This window comes from Musa acuminata, chromosome BXJ1-10 (assembly GCF_036884655.1).
Source record: "Musa acuminata AAA Group cultivar baxijiao chromosome BXJ1-10, Cavendish_Baxijiao_AAA, whole genome shotgun sequence".
NCBI lineage: Eukaryota > Viridiplantae > Streptophyta > Magnoliopsida > Zingiberales > Musaceae > Musa > Musa acuminata.
Genome location: NC_088336.1, coordinates 25,821,187 through 25,840,085, shown reverse-complemented (window position 1 = coordinate 25,840,085; position 18,899 = coordinate 25,821,187). Strand labels below are relative to the sequence as shown.

The following is an 18,899-nucleotide window of genomic DNA, read 5'->3' as shown; positions in this document are numbered from 1 at the left end:
TCCAAGTAATTGGGATTCCTCAAATCTAACATTGTGATATCTGAAATAAAAAATTACAGAGGTGCCAAAAATGGTAACAATGTGCCCATAAGCACAAAGTAATATGATTGATCATGACAAGTCAGCTAACAGAGAAGCATGGAGTTCTTGGGAAAAAAATCCTCCATGATAACAACAACAAAATTGATGATATATGCACTACCTCTAACAAAGAAAATCACATGATATTGATTTCCCCAGCGTGGAATACAAAAGGAAGGGTGCACAGATATGGACACATACACAGGAAAGAAGAAGCTGACCTCGCCAACGACCATCTTCAGGTTTCACCTGACAGCATAGAGTGGATCCAACATTAGGGCAGCACTGTCAAACAAAACCAAGCAAGTTCAATAACCTGCAACCGAAAGGTAGATTTGGTGGCTGCTCATAAGAGGATAAGGTTGTCGAAAATGGATGAGGCAAGGGGTGATGTTTCATAGCCCAAGGGGTGGCAGCAATTGTGTCAAGGCTGGTCCAGTTTCTATGGTGTCAAGGCTGGGAATAGAGGGTGCTGCGAAATTGTGACTTGCTACTGGTTTTAACTTTCAGCAGTTCTACGGTTCTGTTCTTTCTCATTCATAGACTAAAATTTGTTACAAGTAAATTGATTCGCTGAGCTCCGTAAAGTATCAAATAACTTCACCTAGTAACTAGTAACTTTATTGGTTCATAAAAAAACTGAAAATTTTGTAGTTCTCACTTCACTAGAAATCGTAGAGAGAGAATTTCTTTCTTCATACAAAGTAATTTTGCGCATAGAATTACATACCAGAATAGAAGTGTCAATGCTTGTCAGCCAGGCAGATGCATTCAGGAAATGGGTTCTCATAGAATGATTCTTCAGTCCTCAACCGATCACGGCCTTTGCTTCCAGGCAGTGATCCATACCTCTTTCTTGGAGCCCCTTGTCTGCAAAATAACAAACACATCATCTTGTTTTGAGAAATTTGAACAAGGATCTTTAACAACACATATGGAAACCAAGCGATAGGTACCATTTAGAGAAAAGAAAAAGTACCTGTACTCGTGCATCTCAGATACAAGGGATGACAATTTCGCACCTTCTTTCAGCTCTCCTCTATCTATCATATCAAAGAGTTCTACCAATCCTTTCCTGCAAATAGATGGAAGATGAAAATGTGCATAAAGAAAGCACAATAAAAAATTTAAATAGACCACTTAACTCCTAAAACAGAGCACTACATGCTCTGTTCAAGCTTTGTTTTACATTAACCCCACCATCTAGATGGTTCTTTTAATGTCCTAATGACTTTTAAGATCATAATGAGTACAAAGGTAAACAAAAAAAGCAAACTAGCTAATAAAAACATAATGATTTGTGGCACTCTATAAACCTAAATCAAAAGACACGGTAAAATGGACAGGAGAAAAAAAAGAAGTTATATTAATTTGATTTCAGGAACACTACTATTGAAAAATAAGTAGCTAAAGATATGCCAAACGTCCATGATGTACAGGGAAAAGAATGCTTAGTGACGACCAATGAAACCGTTCAAAAGATCTTCTGCATCATCTTAAAATAAGCTAAAAGAAAACAAGGCCAAAGAAAGAAAATAACATGCAATACTAACATTCATATACCTGTCAGGGTTTATTGTCTTCCTGTGCCCTAAAAATCTACGATGCCCCTCAACAGCTCTAGCCATGTTTCCAGTATATGATGGGACAAATACATCACTTTCCACTGAAATAATGTAGTCAATAGCTGCAGTCTGAGATGAATGACTAGAAAAGTCTTTTAATTCTTCCTTAGTTGCCAATGTCTCCTGCAAGATATAACCTTACCATTAGTGTCTCGGATTTGATATGCCCAGTTTTATAAGACATAATACACAAGCTAAAAGTCAATGAAGAACCTTGAAAACTAAGTTGGGGAAGCGAGACCTCAGATCTGATAGGTAAGTTTCACCACCATAGATTTCACCAGCTGCAACGTAAATCCAGGTGGACGAAGGGTATCCCAAAGCTTGCAGAAAGATACCTACTTCCTTGGGGGTTAGAGGACAGAAACCACCTAGTCTTTGTTCTGTTGAATTTATGTCCTTCAATTTCCAGTGGTTTGTAATCTCCCTGGAAACCACAAAGTCACGTCACAAACACATAGGCAACAAAAAAGTCATTGCGGAAAATAGTTATCACCTCATAATTCTGAGCTCTTCTGCTTCCATGTCATTAAGGCCATAGGTACATCCGGTAAATGATAGCATGTCCTTCTCAAAACGCAGATGAAGAGCAATATATTGGCCATGTGACTTCAGCCGCTCCACTAGCTTCTGTTGTATCAGCGTCATGTAGGCTCAGACCCTAATTTACATGATACGCATGGATATCTCTTAAATGCATAACGACAGTAAACACTTTTTCATTTAATGGTGTTGGGAATGGCTGTTTCAGACCTTCCCAAGCCTCTCAATTGGATTTGAGAAACGGAGTGCATCGTACATAGCACGGCATCGTAACCTTTGAATATCGATCGGAAGATCATTGTTAGCTAGCCTTGAATCAGATTTGGGAACATGAATCACCTGAAAGGAACAAATAAATATAAACTTGTACTAGTGCATTACCAAAAGTCCAACTTGGCATGAACATGAGTTGATGGAAGGCATGACATCATTATCAAAATCAAAAACAGAACAAGCTTCATCAGATAAGAAACATCTTACGGATTATGAAAAAACTCAAAAAAGAAGCCCATCATGCAGTGGTACACATTTGATCCTAGACATCGTCACAAGACCATGAGCAACAAATTCTTCAAAATACCAACAGGATGTTTTCACTCATAGCCTCAAACTTAATAGCTTCAAGAAGTTAGCTCTTGGACAACACTCATCTCTCAAATCATCGTGTAAGATCAGTCTTCACCTAATCATTACTGGCTCAGTGAACTAGGGCTTTCTTCAAGAAATTTCAAACATCTAACCAAGGCTTAAAATTTTGATTGATATCAGTTTCATCTTGCTAGAACAGTCTAGTACCAATATACTGGATCAATATCAGTTTCATACTGACAATGACAATCTTCAACATAAATAAAACTATTGACCACTTGTTTAGAATGTTATTTGTTGCGCTATCTATCCATCCTATTCAGAAAATACACTTCAGCATATCAAATACCCATCAACAAGAAGCTACCTGATAATCCTTCCATAGTTGTGACATCTCCTCATAGTAACTTGCACTGGACCAAGAAGTAAAATGCTTACGAGCCCTAGGAGCTGATTCCAGTTCCTTGGGTAGCTCGCGAACAATGTGCACATCTCCTTCTAGAGAATTGATAAAGTGGGACTCATCGAAAATATCTGAAAAGGTGCTGCAAGAAATTGAGAATGCAAATGAATTCATAATCAATCAATGTGTGGAATTCTCTAAAAATCAGCTGCAAATTTTGTAAAGCAAACCTAGTGTCTTGCCAAAAAGAACGCTTATCCAATTGTGGAATTACTAATGTTGCATTCATCAAACGAGCAACAGCTACCATATCACAAATCTGTACAGAAGAAAGCCATCTGGTCAGCATTCAGTGAAATTTATCGATATGAGATTATCAACATATTTCTAAGGTCAATTAGGTCATTAACCAACAAGATGCAACAGATTGGTATGAAGTCTGATCTATGCTCGGACTATCTAATGCAAATGCCTTGACCTTTGACAACCAATCTTTTAAGTATTTATTAGTAATTAGCAATCTTCCTAGTCCAAGGCCTTTCCACTTTTAGGAGAAATAAGTTATGCTGATCATGTTTATTAGCTTTTACTAAATATTTTTTTTACAAGGAAAACGGGATGTTTATACGGCATGCAAAAGAACTCCAAATGCACCTGCACTAATGTAACCAAAACTTGAATCGCACATGGAAAAATATTCACCGAGCACATGGAAAAATACGACCTTGAAACATAGACATTTCAAGGTCTTTTTACTGCCAATTTCTGCCCTGCAGCAAGAAAAGCTGGAGTACATAAAGAGAAAATTATACAATTTTGCCATCCAACTTTAAGCCTTCTGGGTAGCATACGAGACCTCTAGAATGGCTGACGCATGCTTCGAAACAATATTAAAGTTGAAAAGACAAGATCACAAATAAGAATAGTGGGACAGTTTCGTGGACCTACACCAGTGCGCATTTGGTTGAGGCCCCCATTGCTTCTAACGGTCAAGTAGCGGTTCCACTTTTGGGGAGCTGGACACACAAGGGGCATGTTGAACAAACACAAACTATAATTAGCATGCATCGACCAGTTATCGCCAATTAAAAAAAATAAAGTTTACCACATTTTTAGACATCAGAAGCTGACATCACACTAAAAAGAAGAAATTTAGTGACTGTTTTATCGTAAAAAAGTCAATACCTACATGGTATCAAATATGGCTTAGCTGAAGACAAAACCTAGTATCATATTGTGAATTTGCATCAGAGACAACAAAGTATAAAAGTAGAAGAGAACATAACAACCTGCATATTTCTGGGTCCGCTTGACACATGGACGATAACCATAACCAGACGCAGAACCCCACAGTCGCTCTTTCAAATCCTGCTCCGGGAAGAGAACCACAAGTCAGTAGCCAGAGTATTCAGAGGTAAGTAAAAACCGCATACTTTAACAAAGCAATAACAGCACCACATTCCTCCTCGTGGAAGCTTGTAAATCATAAGAGACAAACACAAGACAATCGCATGTCAACAAAAAGTATTAACATTAATGTGTCCAACTTCGGCCTTAATCCCATTAGGGCATAAACCATAGGCACAGAGAGATGAATTTAGCTGGGATTATACCTCTATCGCCACATATTGGTTGGAATAAAAAGGAAGACAATGAACCAACAAACTAAAACCGTAAGATGAAAGCTAAATAGACTAGAATGATCGCCACAAATATGCTTTTAATGGGCATTTGTACGATCAATTAAAAACATCGAAGCACTCCTGCGAGAACAGTGAATAAACAGGACTCTGCCCCTCAGATCCCCACACACAAAACACAATCAAACGAAAGAAGCGCGCACCTCAAAGGACTCGTCCGAGGGATTCCGATCGACTACAGTGATCTGCCTCTGAGAAAAGAGGAAGATGAAGGCGGAGAAGGCGAGGAGAACCAACACGTAACAGGAAATCGAGGGAGGAGGCACGAGTCGAGATCGAAGGAGACGATGCGAAGACGGTCTAGGGTTTGCCATTCCCACGGCCTCACTCGGATCTCCAGATCCACTCTCCCGGTTTTCGGAAGACAAGAGACCTTCTTTAAATATAATAATAATAATAATATTATTATTATTATTATGGTGATTTTATTGCCTTCGGGTTCTGGTACTCCGCCGGTCGCCATACCCATCATGCTATTGGAGCTTTTCCTTCTTTGGTCCATAAGCTTTAATTTATTATTTTAAGAAAAACCAAATCAATTTTCATTTATTTAAATAACAGAGACATCAGCTGTCCCCAAAAGTATAAAATATAAATATATTCTTTGATAAGATAATTAAAATAGTACTCATTAATCAGTTCATAATCAATCGATCCAATTCTTTAGTTACAAATGTTCATCTATCATTTTAGACCAGCTAAAGAATATTATAACTTACATATAAACCTTCGCCTTTGATGATTCATTAATGGTAATTATATATAAAAATAATATAATCCATTATTACATATAATTCCATCGAGCCCTCATTAATGAACATGATATAGTGAGCGTTTGATTCTTCATCATTTTGATAATATATACCTTATAAAAGATGCAAAGATGGTGGTGATGAAGAACAAATGGGCTGTGAGGAAGAAGATAAATACATAGCAAACAATAATAAGAAGAATACAAAGATGGCGATGATGAGATCAATTAATCATTTTATGATGTGGAGATATACAAATGATCCATTAATTTCCTCTATGATGTGACTTCTTAACGGGTAATAACCCGGTGGTTGGAGAGATGAGATACACGGTGTGGCTCGAGGGTAACGGGTCCGTTTCGTCAGAACTGAACGTGGGGCATGGGTCCGGCTAAGTTTGACGGAATGTTGACGCCGTCAACAACGAAGGCTTCGGTTTCTTTCGTCCACACAATAATTTCCTCGATGGATGTGGCCGATGCGCCATGCCATCATCCCCTTCATGCATCATGATGGTTGCTACCGATGATGATGAAACCCAGGGTGCTTTTGTCATTTGACATGATTAGATGCAGCTGTACTGCGTGACGAATGGCGCAGGGACACGCGTGGGCAAACAAAGGGTCGGAATATTCTCGAAGTGCCCGCCCCCCCGTCGGTTACCTCTTGACTCACCTAGAGGAAGCAGGGGAACCCGCACATGGGCCCCGAGTGCTCTGTCCAATCATCGAAGGAGTAAGGGGCGGCCATGACTGTCCGGCTCGAGTCGCGTCGGGCCTACTCCGACTTGGCCGGTTTGAGCATTTGTCTCGGCTCGAGTCCGGTTTGGATGCGACGTATTATTCCGCTTATTTAATTCGGCTAATTAAATGTCATCCAGAACATGCGACCATGGTCTCATTGGTCAACCATTTTGACCAATTTGTTTGGGCAAGTAGCGGTCATCAAATTAAATTCAGCAACATGCAATTAGAAACATCCGCATGTGTATGGTGATTTCCCTCTGCTCAATGTGTGTGTGTATCGATGCGAACGATCCTACGGCTTCAGCGACTCAGACACGCGTCTCGTGATTCACGCCCGTCCTCGTGATTCGGGAAAGCACGAGGGGCCATTCTGTAATTACGGGAGATAAAGCGGTACGGCCCCCACCCGCTTTTCTGTCCTTCGCCGCGCGTATCACCCGTGCACGCGCGTGCACGTAGTTTCCCATGCGAGCACCTACCCACCGCCGATGCCGACTCCGCGAGCCGATCCTGTCCGTTCATCTCGCCACGTGGTTATGCCCCCATGGGCTGATCCATCATGATGATGATGCCATGACTTTGCTCACACATACATAGCGGCAGCATCTGTTGACTTCATATCGAGAGCCGCAGCAGGAAGAGGAAGTGTCAAGAAATTAATCAAATCCAAGAGACGCTTGACGTCCGCAAGGACACAAGGACATGTCTCTCTCCGCCTTCCCCATCGTCTCTCTCTCTCTCTCTCTCTCTCTCTCTTCGGCTAAAGAAATTACCGGAATCGAAATCGAAATCGAAATCAAACGGAGAGTTTAATCGTATTTAAGACAAACCCTAAGTCCATAACTAGCTGTAGGAGCTGAAGAAGAGGAAAAGGCGGAGATTTGGCTTCACTTCGGGGCGCTTCCGTGGCAATCTTATCGGGAGAGGACTTGGATACTGTAAGTCCGTCTCGGTTCTTCGGCTCTCGATCCTCAGCTTGGTCTTTCTTGCTCTTATTCCGTTGGATCTTTGAGAAATTTGGCTGCGTTGGGTCTCCGAGCGGCCGTGAGTCGGAGCGGAGGGGAGTAGCGTGGGTTTGGATTTCGTTTGCAGTTTTGAGTACCGTCGTGTGGATGTCTTCGGTGCCGGATTCGGTGTTGCGGTTTCTCTTTTGAAGGATTCGACCGGTTAAAGTGGAAAAAGATCGGTGTGAAGGGAAGGGGAGTGGAGAAAAGATCGGATTTTTGGGTCTTTTGGAGGTCTTTGGTTTCGGTTGCTACGGAAAGATCCATTCTTTTGGCATGTTTGCTTGATTCTTATGGCATTTTAATCGATACTGGTTATTTCCTCTTTTGTTTGCTGCTGTTATTCTGGAAATGAAGAGGAAGCGATTAGGGGGATCGAGGTGAGATTTCTTTGTTGGATTCGAGAAATTTGGTAAATGGACTCTGTAATATGTGGTGGAACTGAAGACCTTGTCTCTGATTTCGTTCTGACGGCTCCAAAAATCCTCATTCTCGCGGTGTTTGGAAGAAAAGGATACTTTCCCCTGCTATCATTTTTGACCTGGGATGTGGAATCTGTAGAACTATGTTGATATAAGCAGGCTTTCGATTTGTCGGTGTCGCATCGGCTTTTTCCTTCTGCTTTCCAAAAATGGTGCCTTCAGGGTCTTCGACTCCCATTGGCGGGGCTCAATCAGTCACTCCTTCCCTTCTCCGGTCGAATTCTGGGTTGCTTGGGGGATCCCAGCCCGGGTTGATTCCATCACCGCCCCCTTTCTCGTCTCTGGTTTCGCCTCGGACCCAGTACAGCAACAGCGGCAGCTTGCTTGGAAACATGTCCAATGTTCCACCCCTCAACAATTCATATGGAAATGGAGGGCCTGTCGGTGGGCTTTCTGGATCACCCATGAATCTCCAACAGCATGGTAGCCTTGTTGGTGTTGCTGATATGGTCGGCTCTGCTGAGCCTAACCCTTTGTTGTTCACATCTTCGTCGGGCCAAAGCCAGGGGCAACAACAGTGCTTCCAGAACCCCTCAAGCAGCCAACATGGTCCAGATCAACCACAGTCTCAAATCGATGCAATGCAAAATTTGCAGCAGCAGTTCTCTGTTCCTCAGAGTCAGCAGCTGCCGCTTCGGGGAGGATTGGGTGGCGCAGGACGATTGGGGCCTGTTAAGTTGGAGCCACAGATGGGTCCCAGTGATCAGATTAGTCCGCCGCAGCAATTGCAAACCTTACACAACATTGGTATGGTGAAAGTGGAGCCACAGCAGTTACAGTCCTTCAGAAGCTTGGGTCCTGTAAAAATGGAAAGCCACCATTCAGACCCTTCATTGTTTCTCCAGCAGCAGCAACAACAGCAACAGCAGCAGCAACAACAACAGATTTTGCAGTTATCAAGGCAGAATTCTCAGGCTGCAGCTGCACAAATGAGTCTCTTGCAACAGCAACGAATGTTACAATTTCAGCAGCAGCAGCAGCAACAGCAGATTGTCAAAACCCTCCCTCAGCAAAGAGGCCAGTTGCGGCAGCAGCAGCTTCTCCAACACAATCTTCCAGTTAGACCTCCAATGAGATCTACAGTGTATGAGCCAGGAATGTGTGCTCGGAGGTTAACCCAGTATATGTACCATCAGCAGCACCGACCACAGGTAACTTTAAATTCAGTTGGCAGTCTCGTTTGTGAATACCTAAGTGGAGGATCACACATATTTCTTTGGTCCTCAAGTTTCTTTGAATTAGCTCATTTTATGGCCTGTTGAGCAAATGCAGGATAACAACATAGAATTTTGGAGAAAATTTATCGCCGAATACTTTGCACCTAGTGCCAAGAAGAGGTGGTGTGTGTCTCTTTATGGAAGTGGTCGTCAAACTACTGGTGTTCTCCCACAGGTATGGTTAACTACCAATCAGGTTAGTTACAAGAATATTTTTTCTTCTAATTATTCATTGTTTGTTTAGATAGTTGAATATGGGAATCGATTATGCTTATTTTGATTGGGGTGTACAATTTTTTCTATTTTGGAACATCTTTACTTCATTTTATCATTTCACTCATGTATCTTAATCAGGTAAATTTTGCCTGATTTCTGTAGGATGTGTGGCACTGTGAGATATGCAACCATAAACCTGGACGTGGTTTTGGTATGTAATTTTTGTTCAGTATTATCATTTATCAAATATTTCTTGATGATTTGAGTTATGGTGTTGGTTGCTGAAGTCTGTAAGAACGCAGTGCTGTATTGGGTTCTTGAAATCTGTATTATTTGATTACTCTGTAACTTAATCTTCTTTTTTTGGTTTATAGAAACTACTGTTGAGGTTTTACCAAGGCTCTTCCAAATTAAATATGCTAGCGGCACCTTAGAAGAACTTCTATATGTAGACATGCCTCGCGAGTATCAAAATGCTTCTGGTCAAATTGTCTTGGATTATGCTAAGGCAATTCAGGAGAGTGTCTTCGAGCAATTGCGAGTGGTGCGTGATGGCCAGCTGCGAATTGTTTTCAACCCTGATTTAAAGGTAAAATATATTTGCATGTGGTTATTTATGCACAGCAGAAACTCTGCTAAAAGCCTTCCCATGGGGTACTTTACATATTTAGACATTTTCTTCTTTGTTCTTCGATTAGATTTCTTCTTGGGAATTTTGTGCTAGGCGCCATGAAGAGCTTATTCCTCGAAGAGTTATCATTCCACAGGTACAGTCATCATTTGCCTTAAATGATTTTTCTCATCTTTTGTGACTTGTTGGGTGTCGGCCACAGAGTTCTGGTTGATATCTAATTCATGATTTTGCTGAGCAGGTTAGTCAACTTGGTGCTATGGTGCAAAGGTATCAGGCTGCTGCTCAAAATGCATCATTACCCACACAAGATTTGCAAAACACTTGTAATTCGTAAGTCCTCTGCATTTATTTCATGCTTAAGTTTGACTATCCTTTGCTTGCTGTCAGTTAAATGAATCTACATATTTGATACAGTATTATTCTTTTGGATGGTATCTGGTTTGTTGGTTCTGCTCACATCTGTACAAGCATTTACATGTGTATTGAAACTACTAGAAAGCTTTCAGTCCAATAAGATTCGGTTACCCTATTAAAAATTTTCTGTTCTTTAAGATAGCACATTTTGATTGTCTTGTCCTGTTGTTTGGATAGTATATTTGTATATTCTTATGCCCATCAAATGTGTTTTGCTATTTTAGCAGCACACTCTGTCTTTTATTAGTTATCAGTAATAGTGTATTGCTCTTGGACATGTATTCTTTTTCCCATTTAAAGTGTATTTCCTTTATCGATATTTGTTAAAGGCATATATGAGCAAACATAAAAAAAGGAAAAGAAAAATGTCTTACTAGTTATATGTGTAGATTGTATATTCACACAGTTTACATGATGAAAGAAATCTTGGCATGGTGAAATTTGCTGAAAGGCTTGAGGATAGAGATTTTAGACGGTTCTAATTGGATGTTCTGCAGTAGTTATATTTATTTTGATATTTTGATGGATAGCCTTTTATAAGCTTAAGTTTAGCCTTTGAATTTTGAAAGATGTGATGTTTGAATCTCTGATAATGCTAATGGCTGCATTGATAAAACATGTATGATCACAGAGTGGATATTTTTCCTGCTTTTTTAACATTCCTTTTGAATTACTAAAAGGACAATTTTTTAGTGTTATGTTGACTCTAAGGCATGCAAGACACGACATAATAAGAAACTGCATGAAGGTACAAGGACTTCATTGTCAAGTCCAGTGAAATGACAATGGCCACATTGTATGAATTTTTTTACCGGTTTCAGTGAAGACAATGCTACAGTGTGATATTGTGACAGTTGAGATAGCACATGCTTCTGAAAACTTTCAAGTAAAGAAATCATGTGAACGTCTCTTAATATGTGTCAATGCTTTATGCAAATCTAAAGATGCTGAGTTTAGGGTGTAGATGCATGTGTGTGATATGCGTGTTTAAATGTTTGTGCAAGAATCCCTCTATTTATTTGGGTATGTATTTTGAGAAATGATTTCTTCATGTTAAGAAAACTGTTGAATTTTTAACAACCAATTTTCTTTTCTATAATTTGAAATTCGACTTATTTGATGCTTATGAAATATGTGATAGGTTTGTAGCATCAGCTCGCCAATTGGCCAAAGCTTTGGAAGTTCCATTGGTGAATGATTTAGGATATACAAAAAGATATGTTCGTTGCCTTCAGGTAGACTGCTTTGCATTTACTGAAAATTCTATTCCCTTTGGATATTCTTGTTAGTACTTCAGTGCTGTTTGTTGTGCCATTTTGCTTTTATTTTTTTTTGCTGTGACTTAATTACTTTTGTTTCTGTTTGGATTTGATCCTTCTTTGTACTTATTATTGCTTAAATTTTATTAGACTCTTTGTTGAAGAGTTGTGCCGTCACAAAATTCTTCATGGGTAATTTGTATTTAACATGTTTCATAAGGAATATCACAATGTTAAAAGATGTCTATAATAGACTAAAAAAGAATCTCTCTCTTTCTCTCTCTCTCTCTCTCTCTCTCTCTCTCTCCACGTCCGTCATGATGTGTCTTGAGTAGCACTAATCAATAAAAAACTTTAATCAAATGCCATTAACACCACAATGTCAAATTCTCTCTAGTAACTGAAGCGAAGAAAAATTGTACCTTGATCAGTATAAACAAGCCACATTATTGCCACACTGACTCATAACGAAATTTTTAGAGTTTGTAGATGTTGCATGTGTATGGACTGCATTCATAAAGGTGTCTGTCCTTTCTGATCTACTAAGTTTGCAGCATTAAGATTTTTGATAGGAAGTATTCATTTCTAGAAGAAAAAGGTGAAAGAACATATAGTTAAACTGTTGTTTAAGTGTTCTATTATTTGTGCCTCAGAGATGCTGAATAGTGGAGCTTCTCTTAACCAAAAAAATCATTAACTAAACAATAATTTATAATGTTGCAATAAAAGAGGTGAATGTACCCAACACCAGGCAATTTAAATTTGCAAAAATAAGATGAGCTAGTCACTTTGTCACACGAATCACTTTAATATTGGTTGTTGAACATGGAAAACTGGAGTAACACTTGGTGCACTGTGAGAGAAATTTGACCCTCTAGATACAAATCTTTGTATCTGTCAATTTGCTTCTTGTCTTTTCTTCCAACACAACTATAAGGTAATTTCTTTAGAAAGCAACTAGTGAGCTAGACAATTAAAATGTGAACTTTAAACTATTTCTTTTTTGTTAATTTTTTTATCATACTTAAAAAACAAGAATCTGCAAGTTGTCACTGTTGTGAGGGTTTGCTGCAATTTGAAGTTTGGAGGGTAGGACATGGATAAACACTTGCAGTCAACCTGCTGACTGTTATTGCTAAAGCAGCATTATGATGACGAGATGGTCACCTTTTTGCATATAAATCTCAGATTTTTGCTTTTCATGACAAAAAGGGTTCTTCTGCAATAAAATTGATGTACACCATATTGATATAGCTTCCTTCGGATCAATGGTTTTGAAACATTCAAGCAATAAACTTTACACCATCTCTTATTCATATTGTTTTGATACCTTAAAGTACAATATCTTTCATTCTTTACCTTTTTTTTATTATGTTGCAAAAATTTGTGTAACAGCTAATGCACAACACTCTGAATTGCAAACTATGTAGTTCGTCATTGTTTCATTACTGATTCTTTTACTTTGGTTGGTGATAGATATCTGAAGTGGTTAACAGTATGAAGGATTTGATTGATTATAGCAAAGAAACTAGATCTGGACCTATAGGTAAGCTCTTTCCTTGTTAGTTTCCTTTTCGTGGCTTGCTTCAGATACCAAACAATGTTCAGCTAATATAGAACTGCTTTGTTGTTTTCATAATTTTTCATTTGTCTAGTATGAACTAATATAAGGGTGCAAATTGGATGCATAGAGATCATTATTAATGCAACTGTATCAGTTTGGATACTAGTTACTCTTTGTGGCTTGGAAATTCTTGTTATCCGATTGGTTCATGCAGTTCTGACAATGTGTCAACGTAAGCATATTAATAAGTAGATTAAGTGCTGCTATTTCAACAAGTTTTGAGGGATAACACTGATTTTATACATAACACTGATTTTATACTTTCCAGCCTATCCGGTTCATGATCAGTCAACTCTGTTCCTGTTTTGGGTAATGTATTGGTTGCTTTGCCTGGTCGGTAGTTAATGGGAATTAGTCTGAACCAAGTTATTTAGGTTTCACAAGCCTTTTATGTGTAACTTATTATTTATTTTTGGAAATTTACTATATTTTTAATGTTTGCTATTTTTCCGACCTATACAATCCCCAACCTCAGACCCTACATGGATCCTGTTTCGGATCCTGATCCCATAAGCCTTAATTTGCAATATCATCTATATATAGGTTTTAAAATCATGGTTAACTTCACCACCGATCTTCTACAACTAGAGAAAAAAAAAGTTGTAAATTCTAAGGTGCTATTTGTTTGATCAAAGTTCAATAAAATCAATTTGTCAACTTCAAGTCCTGACTTATCTATTGTTTTTGTGGTTCAGATAGCTTGATTAACTTCCCTCGAAGGACTTCTTGTTCGTCAGGTCTTCAAACTCAGCAACCCCAACAGCCTGAGCAACAGCAACCCATCACCCAGAATCCGAACCATAATGATCAGAACTCTGCTCATGCCACCGGCATACAGCTTTCTGCTGGTAGCAGTAATGTTGTGAGTATCAATAACTCCCTTAATGCTGCTTCATCTACCTCTACATCTGCAGCAACCATTATTGGTCTCCTCCACCAAAATTCTATAAATACCAGGCAAGAAAACCAGATGAACACAGTAAACAGTCCTTATGGTGGTGGGAATGCTGTTCAGATTCCATCCGCCAGTTCATCCAATACATTAGCTCCATCACAACCCAATCCTCCTTCCCCTTTTTCTTCTTTGGCACCTGCTTCCAATAACAATCCGACGACAACCTCTCATAATGCTGCTCATCTGAGCTCCATAAATTCACCTGCAAGCTTGTCAACAATGCAACAGCCTGCATCACAGGTGCATGAGACTGATCCAAATGATTCACAAAGCTCTGTCCACCAAATTCTGCATGAGCTGATGATGTCCTCGCAGCTAAATGGTGTCAATTCCTTGGGGAATGACATGAAGCCAATTAATGGGATAACTCCTGCGTTGAGTGTGGAGAACTGCTTAGTTGGACACAGTTTATCCAACAACTCGGCTATCAGTGGCGCAGGCTTTTCAGGCATGGGTGGGATTGGTCTGTCTGCTGCTGCTAGTGGGATGCGGCCAGGAGGGACTAATAATGCTATGGCTATGAATGGGAGGGTCGGAGCGAGTCACCTTTCCCAAGATCCCACAGCTACTAGCCATCAACAGCAAGATATTGGAAATCGACTATTGGAAAGAATAGGAACAGTTAACAGCTTCAATAATCTTCAATTTGATTGGAAGTCCTTTCCTTAAAAATGAAGCGGAGGTATTTACCGAATCAAATTTTTACTTAAAACAGAGCTGTGGCTTGAGCTACGATGGTAAATAGCCCTCGGACTGCACATCGCCAAACATCGCAGCTCCTGTCCCACCTTCTCGGAAGCCTCTCCCGAGCTAATTACCCCGAAGGATAACACATACTAGCTTATTTTCTAGTTCTTGTTTCGTTTTCATGTCTTCTAACTGTTTTTTTGTAATGCTGCTTGTGTATTATGCTCCCGGGGCACATTTCTGCCAACGCTTACGGTGTCGATGGGAAAATCGGTGTATGTATGGAGGAGGGAAGGGTCATGGTACTACTGCTTGTAGCATTTCTCAATTTTAAAGATGGTATAGAAGATGCTTTTGATATGGAGAGTGATGTGTCTTCTTCTCATCTGGATCTTGTAAAGAACTGTAAGGGCACACTGCTGTCTTCTTTTGTTGACTTTTTCCATGTTGTGAATGATGAAAGCTGGAATTTGCAAGATTCAGATGACATCTACAAATGCTTGCTTTTTGTCTTATACAAACACAAACAGTCGTCAGCTCTCTGATTCCAGAACCCTGATGTCATCTGTCATCTCTGGTTAGTATGCCAAACCCTAGATTGCAAGGATCTACATGCGGATTTGGTCTAAGCATGAGATTGCTGCATGGTTGAAGCATTGGATTTATATCTTCTCCAAAGGCACATTTTATTATACCTTCTCAAAAGTAGGATCATTGAGAAGGTTCATTGGCTATGGTGCTCATGAGATAGTGTGACATTTAACATCTTCCTTGATATATCATTGGTTTTGGATTACCTTTTGATTATTAGATGATTCATCTCATGAATCATTTTTTATGTCATATTTAGTGTTTCTTGGCATGAATCATTCGAGTGCTGATGAGATGATGCCAACAAAATGAGACGCCATGCATGAACCACTATATAGAGCACTCGTCCCCCTCATCCCTATTTTGTTCTTCGTGCACTATAAGGTGTTCTAGCTTGTATGTTCATATGATTCTTATTGCAGCAACATCTATTCCTATAGCTGCGAACCGTGATAATATATACCGTCGTGAAAAAAATACATCTATGAGTTTTAGAATCATAGTTAAACATCTACATATTTTTTTGCGATGTAATATATTTTACAATCGTAGATAATAAATGTCTATGTATCACTACGTAAAAAGATATAGATATGAATTTTTCTATAAATTATAGTCACAATAGTAGTTCATATATCACTACAGTAATGGATATTTTTTCACCATATAATAGATTTTACAATCTTAGATAAATATCTATGTATTACTAAGCGAAAAGATATAAATATGAATTTTTCGATAGATGATAGTCACAATAACAGTTCATATATCATTACAGTTCATATATTACTGTAATGGATATTTTTTCGAATCTCAGATAAATGTCTACCTATTACTATGTGAAAAGATATTAATATAAATTTTTCTGCAAATGATAGTCATAATAGTAGTTCATGTATCACTACAATAATGGATATTTTTCACGTTGTAATATATTTTACAATCACTAATAAATGTGTGCGTATTACATGAAAAGATATAGATATAAATTCTTTATAAATAATAGTCATAATTATTTTACACTTTTATGTCGTGACTAAGGTGTCAGCACGACTTAGCCCGTATCGAGTAAGTAAGATCGTCGGTACGATATCTTAAATTGATACATGTTAATCCAAGATCCGATTAAAGGGGTGTAGGTCTCGTTCTCCCAAGTGGAGGTTGAAGATCACTCATTTAGTTGTCCATCGAGTACATGCACATAAGTCGAAATTAGGGAGGAGAATCTCCGATTCGTCTCCTCCGATGCTTAAGTTAGAAAGAGTTAGAGATAGGAGTATTGAAGTGTGAGTGTGTGTATCAGGTCCGACGCCCCCATGGGCTATTTCTAGGGAGTGGCTTTTATACTTATTATCATGTGTTGACATACGTAGGTGTTAATGATCGTCGACATCTTCGTATGCAGATGTTTAAAGGTCGGACCCCCAGCATTGCTCCTGACGGTGGCTTCTATACTCGTTATCATGTATTGACGCACGTAGGTGTTAATGATCATCGACGTCTATGTACGTAAGTGTTTAAAGGCCGGACCCCAGCGTTGTTCCTAGGGTGGCTTCTATACTTATTATCATGTGTTGGGGGTATAGATGACAAGCGACTGTCTCGCTCAAAACCAAGGTGTTCATGGGATTCAACAACCATACCCGAGCTTGCCTGCCATCTTCGATACGAGCCACAGGATCGTGGGATCCTACGGTCCATATCGTGAGTTTAGGTTAAATTTACAGTAAGTACTGCATGCATACCTTTGTGAAGTTTGGAGATTTTAATGTAGAGTATGAAACATTTCCAAGGCAGATTAATCTCAACAAGTCATTCTTGTTTCTCCTGTTGGCTGAGGTAATATCACATCATAGCTTAGCTCTAATCGAAAAGGACTGCGAAAGAAATTATTGTCTACATTGAGTTAGTGATCCTATTGAGTTAGCGATCCTACTTCTTCGTCATCATCTATTGAATGTGACTTCCATGGTGCTTCTCAAAGTTGACTTCAAGTGATATAGTTCACACATCAATTCAATGTGTAAAAGCACTATCTTGCTGTCCATGCTTTCAAGTCCATCACCTCGGTGTCAAAATGTTTTCAGCTAAATTCTCAGGCAGGACGTGTTCTCACAATTGCTTACATGGATATGAAACACATGGAACACAATGGCAATGAGGAGTTAGTGTGATACTTGTGAATCTAAATATACATTGCTTACATGGATACGAAACACATGAAACACAATGACAATGAGGAGTTAGTGTGATACTTGTGAATCTAAATATACATTGCTTACATGGATATGAAACACATGAAACACAATGGCAATAATATACCCATTAGTGGGATGATATTATTTTTTTCACTCTAAGATTTGACATCCTAGTTCAGACCCAACATAATTCACATCAAACTTTAGTATAACACATATGAGACATAATCGAGTAATGACGAGTCACTTTATCCATCAATATTTCTTTTTTATTCATACATTCTTACCATATTCAAATATTAGGTCTTACCAAATATCATGACCTGAGCCTGAAACATTAATTGACTCATTAACTTTGTTTAACATAAATCATTGATAAAAAAAGCTTAATCTGAAATTAATAATAATATATTTATCAATCCAAGTATTACAATTTTAATGTTTTATTATAAATAGAGTAGAAGATATTGTTAAACAAAAACCATAATTTCCTCTAAAATCCAATGCCAACGGACCACGAGATCTTTACTCACACATCCACACGAATTCCATGTCAAATGACCAATCGAAGTCAACTCTTACCTTGTTTGACGCCACGAGATCTTTACTTCCTCTACAAGTTTTGTCATGCTTCCGATGTTGATGATTTGAGAAAGAGCTTTGGTAAATAAATTAATGATATCTGGAATCGAATCTTTTTAACTTGTAGAAACATAATTACTTATATTGATCTTTCATAGGCGCATCGCATCGCATCAATGGAAGACGTGTATTGGAATTGTCCATTTCAATATTATTGCTTTGTGCCCAAAGTCTAGTGTTTAACCTAACGAGGCAAATTACTGCTATCATAGGTTGGTGTTCTTAATGGTGGTCGTAAGAGAAATCTTTTTATTTTTTTCGACTAATAGTTCCTAAAACAAAATAAAAGGTTCAAAGACATGATTGAACTCACGAAGACAATGAAAAAAAAAATTAAAATTTATTTATATTTATCCATTGTTTGTGACTCAATGTCCATGGTTTATCAAGACTAAAACTTTAATCAGGGCAAAAGTATATTTTTATCTTAAAAAAATTATTTATAGTCTCTAACAATTAACATGAATTTTTTTTATATAAATTTTAATAATAATAATAAAAAAAGATCAATATAATCAATCTTTAATATCTGATGTTT

At 38.6% G+C, this 18,899-nt stretch overlaps 2 protein-coding genes across 5 annotated transcripts; one reads left to right on the top strand and one right to left on the bottom strand.

The window, feature by feature from the left end:
* Positions 1 to 15: 15 nt before the first annotated feature.
* Positions 16 to 5,305, bottom strand: LOC135595763 (O-fucosyltransferase 38-like). 3 transcript variants are annotated; one of them, XM_065087112.1, is made up of 12 exons: positions 5,084 to 5,305; positions 4,530 to 4,608; positions 4,189 to 4,256; positions 3,471 to 3,559; positions 3,205 to 3,382; positions 2,460 to 2,588; positions 2,203 to 2,336; positions 1,920 to 2,133; positions 1,645 to 1,829; positions 1,061 to 1,156; positions 812 to 951; positions 16 to 366 (listed from the first exon to the last, which is right to left on the bottom strand). In XM_065087112.1, exons 1-11 carry the CDS (start codon positions 5,252 to 5,254, stop codon positions 825 to 827), a joined length of 1,470 nt encoding a protein of 489 aa, XP_064943184.1. In that variant the 5' UTR covers positions 5,255 to 5,305; the 3' UTR covers positions 16 to 366; positions 812 to 824. The 3 variants fall into 3 exon arrangements, with proteins under 3 accessions (XP_064943184.1, XP_064943183.1, XP_064943185.1); XM_065087111.1 differs by having other exon boundaries at positions 16 to 330; XM_065087113.1 differs by lacking the exon at positions 4,189 to 4,256 and having other exon boundaries at positions 16 to 330; positions 5,084 to 5,221.
* Positions 5,306 to 7,106: 1,801 nt separating this feature from the next.
* Positions 7,107 to 15,412, top strand: LOC103968401 (transcriptional corepressor SEUSS). Of its 2 annotated transcripts, none has more exons than XM_009381594.3 (9): positions 7,107 to 9,075; positions 9,197 to 9,337; positions 9,520 to 9,568; positions 9,732 to 9,946; positions 10,056 to 10,124; positions 10,230 to 10,321; positions 11,547 to 11,640; positions 13,141 to 13,210; positions 13,984 to 15,412. In XM_009381594.3, exons 1-9 carry the CDS (start codon positions 8,074 to 8,076, stop codon positions 14,910 to 14,912), a joined length of 2,661 nt encoding a protein of 886 aa, XP_009379869.2. In that variant the 5' UTR covers positions 7,107 to 8,073; the 3' UTR covers positions 14,913 to 15,412. The 2 variants fall into 2 exon arrangements, with proteins under 2 accessions (XP_009379869.2, XP_009379870.2); XM_009381595.3 differs by having other exon boundaries at positions 7,108 to 9,075; positions 9,197 to 9,316.
* Positions 15,413 to 18,899: the final 3,487 nt, after the last annotated feature.